We start from the raw sequence: 16,887 nt of genomic DNA, 5'->3' as shown, positions 1-16,887 counted from the left end.
CGCCTCAGAAGCTCACAGTAGCTATTGGCTGGAATGGACATCGCTCTTTTTGACGCACCAATCACCACGTAGAGGCACAGCCGCGCGCCCGAGAGCTTTTCCCCGGGTGGTCCCGCTTTCTCCGGTTTTTTAATTCCCTCGGTTTCCTGTTCCGGAGGCGCGGGCGGCGCTCAGGTCTTGGTGGCTGCAGTTTAAGACTGGCTTTGCTCCGATGGCGACCTCGCGGCCCGGGAACCTTTCATAGGTAAAAGGGGCGTCTTGCGTATCTTGGAAGAGGGAGAATTTCCGAGTGCCGGGTTGTAAACCGGGTTGGAACCCGGGAGTGGGGTGAGAGGCGCCTGGGAGTGGGGGGCGGGCAACCCCTCCTTGGATCTGCAACTAAGGGCAAAATAGATGACTCTAGGCCCCGATCGTGCAAATATATATAAATAAGAAATGAGACCTCTCATTCATTTGTGGAGCGCTTGCGGTGTTCCAGGCCTGGGGCCACGCGGGTTCCCGAGGGGAGCGAGTCCATGAGCCCAGAGCCTGCCTCGTGGGGTCCACTATCTGGCGGGAGATGCAAACGGGGAAACACACCCAGTTGTGCACCGGCCGGAAGACTGTGATCGTGGGGTCCACGGAGGGAAGGAGAGTTACCTAATAAAAGTATAGTTACATTTTGCAACTCTTCCTATACAAACTGTTTACTATTCCATACAGCTCCCTTAGTTTCTTTCCTAACAGCAATCTAGGAATAGGGGGCCACAGAATATTTTTTCTGTTGTAGTGATTTTGACTTTTGAATTAAAGCTTGAATCCACAGCACAGCCTGATTATACCTTTAATAGGCCTGTTTCACAATATTTCCAGATATTCTATTTATAGAATGTCTATGAGCCTCTACTAGTGAATGTTCAGCTGTGAATGTTCAGCTGTGATACACTGTACGGGGTTATTAACACATTCCCTAGTGTTCCACTAGTGAATACTCTTCATGTATTTATCTTATTCCATTATTTCCTAAGACATGTTTTATATGTGTTCCTTGAATCCTGCAGGCTTTGCATCTTATTTTGAGCCCACAGGTTATGGGACAGTACCTTTTGTTTTCTCATTCAATGTTGCATGACTTAGTGAAAACATCTGCGTTTTATCTGGTTTTGATAATGCATATGCATTGTGAATAGATGGGGAAGGGAAATGAACAGCAGAAGCATGGAAACATATGCCATTGGTGACACAGTAAATAATGTATTGTGTGCAGGATGCGGTGCCAGGGGCTGTGAAGGTTACAGACATGACTGATCGACCCATGTCATCAAAGCACTGATAATCTAGTGGAAGAATTAGACATGTGCCCACATGACTATAACATGACGTGGTCACTGGTAAGTGCTATAAAATAAAGATTAAGAGTAATGGATGTTAGAGGGAATGGGATTATTTTTTACTTTTTACATTTTAACAGGGTGGGTTTACTAGAAAAAACAAAGGAGAAGACATTTGCACAGAGGCAAGGGGGCAGGAAGAACTGTTGGGGTTCCTTCTTAAAAGAACGGGGGAAGACTTAACAAAGGAGGTGGCATTTGACTTTGGGGGGAGGGTAGAAATTCAGTGGCCAGATGCACAGGGTAGAGAATTTTAGAGGATTAGAACAAAGAATATGCTAAGTGATATTTTAGGCAACTGGGAGAAATCTGAGATGATTGGTGAATGGGGAAAGGTGATAGAAGATAGGCCTGGAAGATTCTGAGTCCAGATTGGAGAGGGCCTTCAGTGCCACGCATGGAGTGTGAATTCGTTCTTTTAACAGTGAGCAGCCCATAGTGGCAGGATCAGCTGCTGAGGCCCTACGTTTTTCATGAGGGCGTTGGATTGAGTAAAAGCCATTAATCAGATATTATTTGGTGCCTGCTATTTACTAACCACAGTGATAGGTACAGGTAAATCTGAATTTCTCTTCATGAGCCCTTTGAAAATCTTCTTTAAAATCTTTAAGCTTATTTGTAAAACTTTTAGTTAGACTTTAAAAAGATACTTTTATGTTGAAGCCTTTGTACTTAATATATATTTGAATTTTTTTTTTAAATTTTTTTTTAGATTTATTTATTTGTGCATACAGAACTGGGGTACAGGCCAGAAGCTCAGGGGCGGCGAGAAGCTTCACCAGAGACAGAGTGGGGAACAGAACAGGCAGATCGATGAAGTACACTGCTGAGGGGAGCAGCAGGCGGGCCATGCCATGTGGTCACCTCCGGGGCAGGCGGGAATGGAACTCATGCGGAAGTGGCTTTAGATTCTCAGTGCTGTGCTTTAACCCGCTGTGCCACCAGGGAGGGCCTATATTTGAATTTTTAAAAGATCATTTTGTTCAAGAATGTGGAATGTAATTCATGTCCACAATATTTTTCTATAGAAACAGTGAGAAATGTAAATTGAGACCAGTGACTTGAGTTTGAGGGGTAATTGTGTGTGAGTGTGAATACTGGTTTCACTGAAGGAAACTGGGGTATAGGGAAGGAGAGGAGAAGCAAATTAGAGGTGGAATATATCTGAGTTTTTAAAATTTACTTTTTATTTATGCATACAACAACTGGGGTAGAGGGGGGTAAGATGATTCACTAGAGACAGAGTGGGGAGCAGAACAGGTGGGTCTGCTGAGATACTCTGTTGAGGGAAGCAGCAGGCGGGTCAGGAGAGGTCTGCCACTCCATATGGGTGAGCTTCCTGGCTGGGGAGGAAGTCATTCTGCAGTGGCTGGAAATAGCTTGATAGTGCTGCAATTTTAGCACCTGCACACCAAGGAGACTCTAGCTTCCAGTTTTCTTTAGCCACTTACTACTTACTGTTTGGTATCAGCCAGACAGGTAACTAAAGTTTAGTTATAAACTTGAATACAGCTCTTGTTAGAATTCCAAAGTGCCATGGAGAATGCAAGGTCAATGGCAAGGAGATTACAGAAATATTTTCTAGCACTGGCAGTTTGGAAAATCAGTTTACATCTGTTTTGTTCTTTCCTCTAGAACTTATATTCTCTGCGGAAGATGTGACCTACCCAGGCAGTACATCATGATGCAAAGCAATACCTGGTGAGTGGTGCGATAGTGATGGTGGTAGTTTGGGAGAACAGAGAGGGGCTGGGCCATGGAAGGTGGCAGGGAAAGGAGAGGGGCTGCGTGCTCTTGTGTGCCATGGGTATGACTAGCAACCCAGACTGGGACTGTTAATGAACTTTCCCTATCCTGAGGGATCTTGTGGTCCAGCAGTGCAGGCAGAAATTAGAGGTAGAATGGATAAATCATAGGTGATTATAACTATGGTAGGACATGCCAGGAAGAATCATAGAGTGTTGGCATCACAGGGGACATTGTCAGATAATACCCAAGTTCTGGAAGACCCATGAGTGGCATCGTCGTATCAAAGTTGGAAACGCTGAAGAAGGAGCAGGAGGTCTCTTGGAGGGAAGATCATGAAATCCTCACAGGGCGTGTTGTCTGCTCAGTGGGAGCAAGGTTAACACAGGAAGAAGCTTATGCAGATGTAGAAAATGTGAGGGGCTGTTGATGGGATGGCCTTGTGACGTCAGGAGTAGGGGGACCTTGAATAAGGGTCTAATAGCAAATGCTTGAACCATGGCATGTTGGATTTGTCGTTTTAGAGGTGGAGCAGCTTAGGGGGTGACGGAGTCCAGGGACTGACTGGCAGTGGGTGGGTGGCCAAGATGGGAACAGGAGCTTTTGGGCCATGAGGACTTTTGGATATTACAGTGAACCCTGTAGCAGGTGGGTAGAGTATTCCAGCAACCCTAGTGGTCTGTCAGTTGCTCATGAAGTGGTTGGGCATTTGTGAAACTTGTATGCATAGTGATTTTTTCCCTGCAATGTTCTCCCTTTCTTTCTTCCAATAAAGTCATAGAATGACGTTTCACCCAGGACGAGGTTGTCCCCGAGGGCGAGGAGGACATGGAGCCAGACCCACAACACCAGCTTTTAGGCCGCAAAATCTGAGACTGCTTCACCCTCAGCAGCCACCTGTGCAATATCAATATGAACCTCCAAGTGCTCCTTCCACCACCTTCTCGAACTCTCCAGCCCCCAATTTTATGCCTCCGCGGCCAGACTTTGTACCCTTCCCTCCACCGATGCCTCCCTCAGCCCAAGGCCCTCTTCCCCCCTGCCCAATCAGGCCTCCTTTCCCCAACCACCAGATGAGGCCCCCCTTCCCAGTGCCACCCTGTTTCCCGCCCATGCCACCACCCATGCCCTGTCCTAATAATCCCCCTGTCCCTGGAGCACCCCCAGGACAAGGCTCTTTCCCCTTCATGGTGCCCCCTCCTTCCATGCCCCACCCCCCACCGCCTCCCGTCATGCCGCAGCAGGTTAATTATCAGTACCCTCCCGGATACTCACACCACAATTTCCCGCCTCCTAATTTTAATAGTTTCCAGAACAACGCCAGCTCCTTCCCACCCAGTGCCAACAACAGCAGTAGTCCTCACTTTAGGCATCTCCCTCCATACCCGCTCCCCAAGGCTCCCAGTGAGAGAAGATCCCCTGAAAGGCTCAAGCATTACGATGACCACAGGCACCGGGATCACAGTCACGGGCGAGGCGAGAGGCATCGGTCCCTGGACCGGAGGGAACGAGGCCGCAGCCCTGACCGGAGGAGACCAGACAGCCGCTACCGGTCGGATTACGAGCGGGCGAGGACGCCCTCGCGGCACCGCAGCTACGAGCGCAGCAGGTAAAGCGGGAGTCGGAACTGCCGGGCCACGCAGGAGCCCCTCATTTGTCAGTGAGCCCAGCGGCAGGCCCCGCAGTGCCCTGCAGAGTTACAGAAGGGAAGGAAGGGCAGGGCAGCGTTTCGAGGAAGACTCGCCTCCAAGTCAGCTTTCAGAAGTCTTCCGAACTGCGCCGTGTACGTCTGCCGCAGTGAACATACGCCCATGGCTCTGCCTGATACAGTTTTAATGTTGATCCTGTCGCAGCACAGGTCTTGTATTGTGACTTTCATTGCCAGCTTTGCTTGCATTCAGTATGATCATTACAGGTTATGGCGCTAGTGTTCGTTTTGAGTGGAGAATTTGCATATGAAGTCTGTTAGGAATTGAACTGCATTAGTTTGCTTTCTCAGTTTTAGGATGAGTGGAAGTTGAATATACATTTTTGCATTCTGGCCTATTTTTTTGTAAGATGAAATATCAACACATCATCGAAGTTAGTTTTTAGCTTTGTTGTATTAAACACATTCATATGTATTTTTAAATAATATAGTTGTTTATTTTTACATCGTTTTGTGCCTTTTTCCATCTCAGTTGCAATCCCCTTGGGCTTCCCATCACCAAATCACCCATGTGCCATCACCAAAGTCCAGTGCATTTCCCTCCCCCCACTGTTTTTGATCCCATTCCCCACTCCACCCCATAAAATGTCTCTGGTATATAGTTGTTCATTATTATTATTATTTTCTCGCCTGGTCCTTTATACTCCTGCTATGAGTGAAATCATCCAGCATTTTTCCTTTTCTTTCTGGTTTATTTCACTCAGCATGATCTTCTCCAGCTCCATCCATGTTGCTGCAAAAGGTGTTTATTTATTTATTTTTGTTTGCTGAGTAATATTCCGCTGTGTATATGTACCACATCTTTTTAATCCAGTCACCTACTTTTGGGCATTTGGGCTGTTTCCATGTCTTTCCAATTGTAAATAAAGCAGCAGTAAACATGGGGGTGCAGGTATCTTTTTGAATCAGTGTTTTTGTAAACACTTCATATTTAAGAAAGTTGCATTTGCAAAAAATACGGATTCCACTCCAAATTACTTTTTTTTTCCCCCAAAAGACAATCTCTACATCAGAGAATAAGGTTCTGGTAGGTGTTCTTAAACTGGGGTTTGGAGTACTACAAATCCTCTGAAGTTATATGCAAACTTTTATGTGTATTGGTTTATAAGTATTTAAATCAGTGGCTTACAGCATATTCTTAAATATGAGTCTTTTATTCCAAAGTCTAAGAACCATGAGTAGTATAGATAAAAAAAAGAAAGATACCCAGATAGTAATCGCACTATTACTTTTTTGTACCTTCAGTGGACTCTCGATATTGCTAAAGGTTTGAGGTTTTCCCGTTGTCAGTCTTGTCCTTCTCTTTCCATCCCTTCTATGTCTTTCCCGATCTCCTGGGCTAAGAATGCTGTCCTCACCAGACCCGAGTTTGTGGAGAGTTGGTCTTGGCTCCCGTAGGGCCAGTTGATGTCATGGTTTCCTTGTTTTTCTCAGACTGTTGTTTTGATTCTGACTGACCATTTTGCCAGTAAGTGGTGGTGGTCACTCTGAGCCTTGAAGACAGTGATTCAGGAACCTGTGTTCTGCAGAGATGACTGAGTGCTGGTAGTTTAGTTGACTGAAAGCTTGTAAACTCTCAAAAAATCTTTTCAGCATAAGTTCCTGTGGTCAGCTTTGTTAGAAATCATTTTGTGATAAACTAGTCAGAAGCCTGTGGTATATCAGTCTTTTTCACAATATAATGGGCCAACTCTAAACTGGAAAGAGTTTGTTAAAAGTTTTCTCCAGATTTGAAAGGGGCTGTTTGCTTCACTGTCTCTGGGAAAACAATTTATTGTAAATTTCATTGTAGGTTGCTTTTTTTTTTTTTCCTGTTTTGGGGTGCCATAGTCAGAGGAGTTTTAGGGTGCTGTAAAATCCTAAATTATTTCATCCGGGCTTAAACTTGGAGCTACATGTGTTGTTGTTGGTTTTATTTATTTAGTTGTTTTTTGGGAGAAACGAAGATGTCCTGTAAGTAAAATCTTTAGTAAGTAAAATCAAATACCAAAAGCACTATTTTTAATTTCCATTATGCTAACTCACAGCTCTTTGACTGTTAAGGAACTATTTGGGCAGCCAGCTCATCTTTCCAAACGGCCTATTCACAGGAGAATTGCTTCATAATGTGGCGCTTCAGGTTTTTGTCCCTGGAGCTGCCTTACTGGTACAGCTCCTTTATAATTGGCTCCTTTGGGTAGTAGGTGGAGTGTCCATCAGTCATCTGTGTTATATGCTTTGCTTTTGTGACATAAACATGGGGCACATCAAGTCCTCAACTAACTGCTAGACTATTTTGGAAAGGCCAAAATCTCATACTTTGGTGCTTGGGTTGTTAAGTTTATGCAAATTTTGGTAGTCTAGCCTCTGGCTTCTCCCCTGGCTTCTTGGGGATAAGTGAATCTTTACTTCTACACATTCTCTCTCTTTTTCTCTACCAATTCAGTAAAAATTACAGGGTTGTTTTAGGGCAAACGATTTCTAGAGAAGGTTTATAAAGCAGTGGATCTATGTGTGTGTTACCATGAAACCTCAAGATTGCTCTGGGAAGGGGCAAAGAAGCGCAGGACACCGAGCAGGCTGATTTCCAGTGTGGTAACTAACGGTGTGGTAAGGAAGAGCTGACTGATGTCTGCACAGAAATCGCCACAGCATCCTGTCACCAGTACAAAGTGTGGCCACTAGAGAGCTAGCATTACCAAGGAATAGTTTGATGCTTGCAAATAAGGAAATGTCTTTGGAAAAGGAATTCAACATTGGCTTTTCTTGCTTTCAGTGGGTTTAGCTTACAGTGTTATTAAGGTGATTTATATCCAAATTGATCTTTCCATTTCATACCCAATCAGAGGTTAGCAGTCATCATCAGGAGTACTGCTCTTAACTGTAAATTCCTAGACATTAAAAACTAAAAATTAGAAATGTCTTCTAACTTGAATTTTTATTTATAAATACAGGCAGTTACTCTTTTAGCAACTATAGATTACATTCAGATTATAGCATATCTTTGACACGTGGCACTACTCTTTAGTTTCTAAAATTTTCAAATTTACTCTTAAAAGTAATCTGTACTTTTAGAAGTGTTCAGCTAAAAAATGCAGAATCCTAAGCTCTGGCTTTTTTATTCTGGATGGCTGGTGTGATAACTGAGATATGTATGTGTCAAAAGTGTCACAGGAGTCTTCCTTGAGAAGGGTGCTGTTTCAGTGAAAAAAGCAACTTTTATTTTAACATCAAAGATCACTTACTGATATCAATCAGTTTTGAAAGTTTTGTTCTAGTGTGCTGACATTTCTTCAATATGGCATGGGCTTGGGGATATATTTGAGTTCATCTGTTGAGTCTTCTCGTTGAGTGCACAGCATTTTTATAGCTATACTCAGCAGGAATCTAGTCTTTTTTTCCTTCCATTCTGAGATTGGATAGTTAATTCTCTTAGATATATCAAAACACACTGGACTTTCAGTTTTTGTTCTCAGATCTTTATTATAATTATTAAGTAAATTGGTACATTGCAGTCTCAGATTGGAAGGTTTTAAAATTCTTATTAGGTTTTACATTGGGTGAGCTCAGCTTTTTTTCCAGGTGAAAACAGCATTTCAAGGTAAAGTGACTTATAGTCTCCTGGCAGTCAGTGATAACGGGAACTTTGTCTTAGGCCTATAACACAAAAGACTTTAGAGCTCTTTCATTATAGAACCTTGTTCTAATCTTTATATAAAAGGTATAATTTGCATTATTTGATGATTGAAATTGAATTTTCTAGAAATCAACAGATGGTAAAATCCTTAGTTTTCCCCATAGGTTAAGTAACCAAGGATTGACTGTTTGGGAGGGCTTGAGAGAGGATAAAGATAAAATTCCCTGTTGCTTTGCATCAAGTATGACTTCTTTCCGTAAAGAAAATGGCAGAATGTATGTTAATTAACTTTTGCGAAGTGTAAAGCTTCTTTAGCCTTTAATAAATGAAGGATAAAAAAAAAGTCCTATAGAGAATACTGAAAAATTCTTAGTTAAGACCCATTATTTAGAAGATGAATTCATTGAAACGAGATGGTGTTTTTGAGTCTTTCTGTTGAAAACAGCTCTGTGTATTGATTCCTTTAAGAGAGCGGGAACGGGAGAGACACAGGCACCGGGAAAGCCGAAGATCACCGTCTCTGGAAAGGTCCTACAAAAAGGAGTATAAGAGATCTGGAAGGTAAGCAAGGAGTTAACACTGAAAGAAGTCATAGGCCATCTCCTCAGATTGAGATTTTGTGCTGGTACAAAGTATTAGCAAATCTTCAGAATAACCCAGGTCTGTCCAGAATGCCCTGTGAAAAGCTAAAGCAGCCAGTAACATTAAAGTCCTTATTTTTAAGATGTGTTGATTAGACACAAGGAAGATTTTGCTTAATTTCCCCAAGTTATAAGTGATATAGGCCTCAGTTTCTGTGGAACTATACATTAATAATTTAAGTCTTTAAAAGCTTGGAACTTCCTTATTATATACATAAGGCTTCAGAGAAAGTAGAACTACAGTCATAGTTTATTTAGAAAAATAACATTGAGACTGTGATAAACCAAATTGGATATAACCATTTGTATAGCAAATAGGATATTGGCCTTGTATCATGATAATTAAGAATAGCATTCTGAAGTCTGACAGATTCGGGGTGAATTATTAGTTCTGCCGACTTTGTTTTGAGGCAGAGTTCCTTGACCTTTTAAAGCCTCAATATTTTTGTCTAAAATAAGCACAGTTCTATTTGCTTTATTGAATCGTGAGGAGCTACTGAAATAATACATATAAGACATTTAGGACTGAGTCCAAAGTTAATACCAAATAAGTGGTAACTATATATAATTTTGGCTCTAAAAATTAGTAAGAGGGCCTCCCTGGTGGCACAGTGGGTTAGGATGCAACACTGCAAACTAGCTGTAGCCGCTTCAGTGTGAATTCCATCCCCAGCCCTGGAGGTGACCCACATGGCACAGCAGACCATTCCTGTGCTCCCCTCAGCAGTGCTCTTCACTGATCTGCCTGTTCTGCTCCCCACTCTGTTTCTGGTGAAGCTTCTCACCCCTGCACCTCTGGCCTGTACCCCAGTTCTATATGCATAAATAAATAAATATTTAAAAAAACGAACTAAATAAAAGTAGAGTATAAGAAGAACAAGACAAGAAATTGATGAAATTAAAAAAGCTATAGCAGTATGACGACAACTGTAAATAAGTGGGAGACCTTTTTGAAGTTCATACAATTCAAAAAGTGGCAAACTGAGAAAAGAAAGACATTCTATTGTGTATAAGAAAGGCTAGGAGATTAGAAAATTATGATATGTTGGTATAAGTATAGATACTTTATTTAAAAATTAAAAATGCGAATGTGGTGTGATTTGTAATCGTTTCCTCTGATTTCTTGAAAAAAATTTTTTTTAAATGTTATGCAAATGAAAATTTTGATAGGCCGCTAGCCATGGAAAAAAAATCAAAAAGTTAAATTTGTACTACTGCTCAAAAAGTTTTAAATTGTTTCAGAACACTGAAGCAGATGGAGGAAAGCTCAGCTCTTTCTGTGGTACCAGGAAAATCCAGATGATAAAACCTAACCAACAAAAAAAGCTACAAAACAGTCTCTTTTATTACTGTATTTTAGAAACACTAGATAGTATATTAACAAGTTGTTTGAAAGTTTATTCCGAGATTGTGTGAGTAATGTTAGGTTAGTAATAGAAAATCTATAACCCTAATTCTTTGTGTCAGGTCTACAGATTGTCTTCGTTCCCGCCTATGTTTAACATAAAGCTAGCATCCACTTAGTATAAATACTGGTAAGCTAGGAAGATGAGCAGACTTCTTTAAGAAGGCAGAGAACTTGATCTTAATGGAGCCACGTTTAGTGTTGAAAACTGACAGACTTTCCGTACAAGTCAGAAAAGAGACAAGGTGGCCCCATTACCTAACACTGTTTAACTGAATCATCAAGAAATGAAAAACAATGCCGCCAGTGTGGCCCAGGTTTTGTGCTGGTGTGAGTGATACAGTTATTACAGGAGTCACCATTTTCCAGGAATAAGAAAGAAAAGTGCTGTGAGAAGTGTTTTTGGTAGAGCAATTACATGTTGTTCGGGGAAAACGGCAGTGAAAATCTCAGTCCAGGCTAGTTAGGAAGAAAGGGACATTCTGCTGACACCTGAAGTTTGTGGGGGGCTGCATTGAGAGTGGGGGTGGCTGAGGGAAATTGAGGGACCTGATGAAAGTTGCAATGTGAAGAAATGGCCTGAGAGAGTCAAACCAGAGGTTGGGAAGTGAGTTAAGAAATCCATTAAATCCACTTTCCTAGTAATCCACTAATGAAATGATTGTGCTTAGACCAGCACGGTGACAGAGGAATGGGGAGAGGGAGACGTGAGGTATTTATGACATAAAGTCCACGGGACTTGATAACCGATCAGATGTCTTAGGGATGGAGGAAGGCAAGAGTCAACACTTGTGAAGAGAGGGGTCACTGAGAAACAGCAAGAGAACAAGTTTCTCATGCTTGTGGAATTTGACAGTCTGTGAGGAAACCAGATGAAGGTGGGTATGTAGCTAATTGTAATACTGATATACTGCGTAGAAAAGGAGATTCCCACAGAAAATGCTGAATGCCATGGATTAGATTAGATTAAGTAGGAGGTTTGTTCTGTGAGAAAGTGCCTGAGAGAAGGAGGAAGAGAAATTGAGAGTAGGTGAAAAGCCAAGATAATTTATGTTGATATAAATTATTGTAGACCCCTGTGAGTTTGATGGTTTTAAATGTAATGTACTTTAACTCACTTCAGTCTAGTGGTTTCACCTCTAGAGTCTAGTATCTTGTGGACAAAGCAGATCTTGGATCCTGTGAGGTTTAACAAATGCAGAATATAGAAATTGCAGATATAAAGACTGTAATGGAGGAAAACCAAACTACAGTTTCTAGAAACCAAGTATTTGAAAGGAACACTTTTGAATTTGGATTTGAATTTCAGGATACCTGAAATACTTACCTAAAAAGAGGCTTCTGATTTGATATACCCCTCTCAGAAAGTGTTGAAACAAATTTCTGATTGGTGTTCACAGCACAACCCCCTGATCACCATTCAGAACACCTGCCTGAGCTGGTAGGGTGAGGATGTCTTGCCCATGTTTCTTGGTGGGATTTTTAGAATATGTTAAAATACCTATGTCAGACAATCCTGCTAGCACTGTAACTAACTACTGTGAGATTGGGCAAGTGATATGATTTCTAATTGTTTGCTCCTCTGTAGGGAGATATTAATATCTGCCTCCTAGGATTCTTATGAGGATTAAATGTATCAGTAAAGTGCTTAATGCAATGTTAGGCTTGCAGTGAACACCAAAAACAAACAAAAAATCCACTCATGGAGCTAAGAGTTTATCAGTACCAGCTAAGAGCATCCTCAGGAACATTCAAGATCAGCTAAGAAATAATAAGTAACTCAACGAAGGGGACAGCAGCAAAATATATCTGTCATAATTAATATCCGTCCTAAGTGCCAGGATGACTGATTAGAAAATATAACGGGAGGGCCCTCCTTGGTGGTGCAGCAGGTTAAAGCACAGCGCTCAGAAGCTAAAGCCATTTCAGCGTGAATTGGATCCCCGCCCCAGAGGTGATCTGCACGGCACGGCAGACCTCTCCTGACCCACCTGCTGCTCCTCAGCAGTGTACTTAGTTGATCTGCCTGTTCTGCTCCCCACTCTGTCTCGGGTGAATCCTCTCACAGCCCATGCACCTCTGGCCTGTACCCTAGTTCTGTATGCATAAGTACATCTTAAATAAAATAAATTAATAAAACATATAGACTAAAGGGAAGAAATCTATAAATGTAATTGATGAAGGAGGTGATGTTAATGAGTGGGGTACATACCTTCCTCGCATAATGGAATATGGTGTTGTGAAAATACCACTTTTTCCCAAAAATAACCTAATTTTAATGTAACTTCAGTTGAAATATTAATATAAGCTTCTTATACTCTTTGTATCATGTCTATTAAATTTTTCTTTGGAATAGAAGTTAGAATAATGAAGAAGAATAACAGGGCCAGTTTACTAATTTTAGTTGCATTAAAATATTCCATAAACATAATAACTGACAATTTGATAAGGGTTAAATAGGTCAGTGAAACACTGAGTAATCTTCAAGTACATCTGAAATTTTACATCTGGTATAAAGCTGTATTTTCATATCGGCAAGAAACTGATGAAGATAATTGACAAATCATACGTAGAAAAATTCTGAAATTAGATTTCTATTTATATCTTGGAGAGAAAGAATAAACGTATTTAATGTTAAAGCTAACTGATGAGTTATTTATTTAATCTTGGGATGGGAAAGCATACCTACCAATCATGAAACTAAGGCAGGAAGCATAAATCAAAAGAAAATCACCTCTGGAATGGGCCATATGAAAGTTGTATGTTGTAACAAATAAAAACAAATAGAAGTGACAATAAATAAAAATAAATGGGAAACAAAAACTGAAAGTGGTTATGATACATGTGACGGTACAGTGTCTTAATAGAACCAACCCTAATTTTAAAAATACTGGGTTAGCATCTTACTGGGATCTTCATAAAAAAGTGAAATGAAATGTGCCATTTATTTAGTGATTAAAAAAATGGCAAGTTAAATTATTTTTTTCCTTCAGAATGGCAGAGATTAAAAACAGGCATGTTGTCATACTGGGGGAACATAAAACTCCCATGTGGTCTTGACACTGTATCTGCAGAGAGGCCTTAGGTATAAGTATAGTTTGTGTGAAATGATTTGACAAGTGTGCAAAAAACACAAATGTATTCATGGTTGTTTTTGATGGCAAAAAAACAGAACGGTAATGATCGAAAAGATTGATCAGATTCGTTGAATTGCGTATAAAGGAGTAATACGCACTTCTAAGTGGTTCAGTTACAGATGTGTTGAAGTAGATGTCTCTGATTCACCCTTGAATGTGACAGTACAAGTTATTTATTTCCTTTTTCCTTTTTTGTAGTGGACATAGACACATTTTACTTTATAATGCTCCCACACCTCCCAAAAAAACCTGGGGATACACATTATAATATTTAGAAGTTGCATAGATAAGTAGCCTGTTTATCGTCTTTCTAATCGCCCACCTCTTCCCTCCCATGTATGCACATGCATGCATAACCTGCCCTCAGACTGGAGCGTGGTAGAGTGGAGGGCAAGAGTAAGTTGTGGCTTCAATCTGGCTGTAAGCTTTCTCGGAGAACAGTAACGTTGTTAGTGGAGCTGTAGAGGCAGGCAGCCTGATTGTAATAAAGCATTTACTCTCTGGTCTCAAGACCTGTATGGCTGCAGCCCAGATTGCTTGGCTTCACCTATAATCCTTCTCTGAGTACATCTGGAGGATGGGCTTTGGCCGATTTCAAGTCCTGGAAGTTCAAGGAGGTAGAGTTGCTTTTACCCTTCTTAATTGAGTTAGTTTTAGTGTCGTGTGTGGGCATCACAATTAGGCAAGTGGTGACTCCTGACCAGTAATACCTTGAGCTTTGGGAGAGCTACTTAAGGACTCCCAACTCCTGGATTGTGGCCCTCAGGCTAAATTTATAGCCCTGCTGAGACCATGTTTTGTGAAAGCCTTTTTTTTCCCCTTGGCAAGATGTGAAGGATTTAACACTAGTATTCTCATTGCTAAAATAGTCTGTATGAGAACATTTCCGAATATTTCCCACTATCTTTCTCTTTTAGGAGTTATGGTTTGCCGGTGGCTCCTGAACCTGCTGGATGTACACCAGAATTACCTGGGGAGATTATTAAAAATACAGATTCTTGGGCCCCACTCCCGGAGATTGTGAATCAGTAAGTAGATCTGGAGTAGGGCCTGGGAATTTGTGTTTTTAAGCAAGTAAACTTCAGGTGATTCTGATGCCACCAGGCTGGTATTTGGGAATCTCTGCTTTCACAAAAAGTAGCTATGGTGGTTTGGCATGGCCTTTTAATTTTAGGTGAAAAATGATCGAAACAGATGAAATAGAGTTTACAATGGAAGATGTTTTAATAATCACCTTCCTTCACCCCCTTTTGAAGTCGCTCCCCGAGTAGGGAGAAGAAGAGAGCTCGCTGGGAAGAAGAAAAAGACAGGTGGAGTGACAGCCAGAGCTGTAGCAAGGAGAAAAACTTTACCTCAATCAAGGAAAAGGAGCCCGAGGAGGCCCTGCCGGATAAAAATGAGGAGGAGGAGGAAGAGCTTCTCAAACCTGTGTGGATTCGCTGTACTCACTCAGAAAACTACTACTCTAGCGACCCCATGGACCAGGTGGTAGGTCTGAGGGGACAGCGCGAGAGGTCAGGGTTTCTCCACCCGGCGCTGTTGGCCTTTGGGCCAGATGTTTTCTTCTGGTGGACTCTCTCCTGTGCATTGTGGGGTGTGGAGAAGCATGTCTGAGCTCTTTAGAGCGGGCACCTTGCCAGCACTCCTAACCAAACCTGTCTTCAGACATGGCCAGATGGCCTCTGGGGCTGGGGAGTAGGCACCCCTAATGGAGAACCATGGCCACAGACAAAAGCTATTCCACAAAGGCAAGCCTGCATCTGTCTTTTCATTCCACGTTACTGATTACTGTACGTTTAGACACAGGTGGTTTTGCAAGCTTTCATCTTTAACTGCTTTATGCAGTGTGTGTGTGTGTGTGTGTGTGGTGTGTGTGTGTGTGTTTCTCCCAACAAGGGAAATTATGCCTCCTTCAGGCATTATGCCTCCACCCCATGAATGCAGGCAGATAGTAACGTTATGAACAAAATGAATATCTGTAAATGCAGGGCGTGAGCTGTTGGAAATACTCGATTGATGCAAGAGATTAGATGAGAGAACTTCAGTAGCCTTACTTGGGTTTCAGGCCCTTATCCATAAGGAATGTGACAGGAAACCCCCTCATCTCTGAAAGAAAAGTGCTTGAGAAATCTCTCAAAGTGGTGTGATCATTTTATTTATAAATTAGAGCAGAGTTTAAATCATAGTCTTGTGAAATAGGGAAGGGAAGGCTCTCTCACATGGTGCTGGAAATTTGTCCTCTCATCATCTTATTTAATCCTCAAGATGTCCCTGGCAAGCAGGAGTTCCATGGGTTAGGAGTGTTGTGTATAATAACACTTGACTAATTCTGACTTAAACACACCGAGTTTACTTTTCTCTTAGTGAGCTGTCTGGAGGGAGGCGGACACCAGCTTCCTGTAACGCCGGATGGTGGCAGGACGCTGTGGCTCCTGGAGCGCCGCGCAGGCCACTGTAGCTCCCCGGGCATCAGGGCCCACATGCCTGCGTGCCGGCAGGTGCTTGAGGAGGCGGTGCTCGCGCACGTTCTCGTCATCTGTCCACTCCAGGGCTTCCTTTTCCTTTAGTGCTGCAAGAAATTTCTACAGACCTTATGGCTTAAAACAACATGGGCTTATTCCCCCCACTTCTGCAGGTCAGATGTCAAACTTGGATCTCACCCACAATTTAGTGTCAACAGGTCTTTTTGCTTATTACTCCCTCGCAGTGTTGGCAGAGTTCAATTCCTTTTGGCTTTAGGATGCTTTCTGTCGGGTGATGCCAGCTGCTCCCGTATCTGAGGCCCTGTTTTCCTCCTCACGAGCAGCAGTGCAGACAAGGTCCCCCTCATGTTCTCTCACACCTCTCACTTTTTGGCAAAGGCTCAAGGTGTGCACCCAGATAATCTCCCCACCCCAAGTTCTGTAACCTTATTCATTTCTGCAAAATACTTTCCATCCTGTAAGTAACGTGCAGTATCTGGAGATTAGAATGGGGACGTATTTGGGTTGAAATAATTTTGGGCTAGAGAGCACGCATCTCAGTTTGAGATAAAGTTCTCTGCCCCAAATCTGCAGGGCACCCCAGTTCTTTTAACAAGGAAGAGGAGGAGGACCCTGCGTTGTTATTAAAACAAGTAAAGACATTGAGGTTCAGAGAGTTTGACTAGGAAGAATTGATTTTATTTCTAAATAAAATCTGTTTATATCTAAACAGAGTTATGGGTATAGTAACACTTCAGTTGGGAAGGAAGACTGATGAACCATAAACCTACATTTGTCTTGT

At 42.0% G+C, this 16,887-nt stretch overlaps 1 protein-coding gene across 3 annotated transcripts in view; it reads left to right on the top strand.

Annotated features, from left to right (window-relative positions):
• Positions 1-72: 72 nt before the first annotated feature.
• DROSHA (drosha, ribonuclease type III) overlaps positions 73-16,887 on the top strand; it is a 102,492-nt gene continuing 85,677 nt past the window's right edge. Inside the window, exons 1-7 of one of the 3 annotated variants that reach the window (XM_004678069.2) lie at positions 73-244; positions 1,247-1,370; positions 3,006-3,071; positions 3,892-4,725; positions 8,909-9,001; positions 14,541-14,651; positions 14,880-15,111. In XM_004678069.2, the coding sequence (XP_004678126.1) occupies positions 3,052-3,071; positions 3,892-4,725; positions 8,909-9,001; positions 14,541-14,651; positions 14,880-15,111 (1,290 nt within the window). In that variant the 5' untranslated portion in view covers positions 73-244; positions 1,247-1,370; positions 3,006-3,051. The remainder of the gene's footprint in view (positions 245-1,246; positions 1,371-3,005; positions 3,072-3,891; positions 4,726-8,908; positions 9,002-14,540; positions 14,652-14,879; positions 15,112-16,887) is intronic. The other 2 variants (XM_012721877.1, XM_012721878.1) reach the window with 2 other exon arrangements.

Source organism: Condylura cristata, unplaced genomic scaffold (assembly GCF_000260355.1).
Source record: "Condylura cristata isolate star-nosed mole 26May11 unplaced genomic scaffold, ConCri1.0 scaffold00007, whole genome shotgun sequence".
NCBI classification, from domain to species: Eukaryota; Metazoa; Chordata; class Mammalia; order Eulipotyphla; family Talpidae; genus Condylura; species Condylura cristata.
This window is presented reverse-complemented; position numbering and strand designations above follow the sequence as displayed.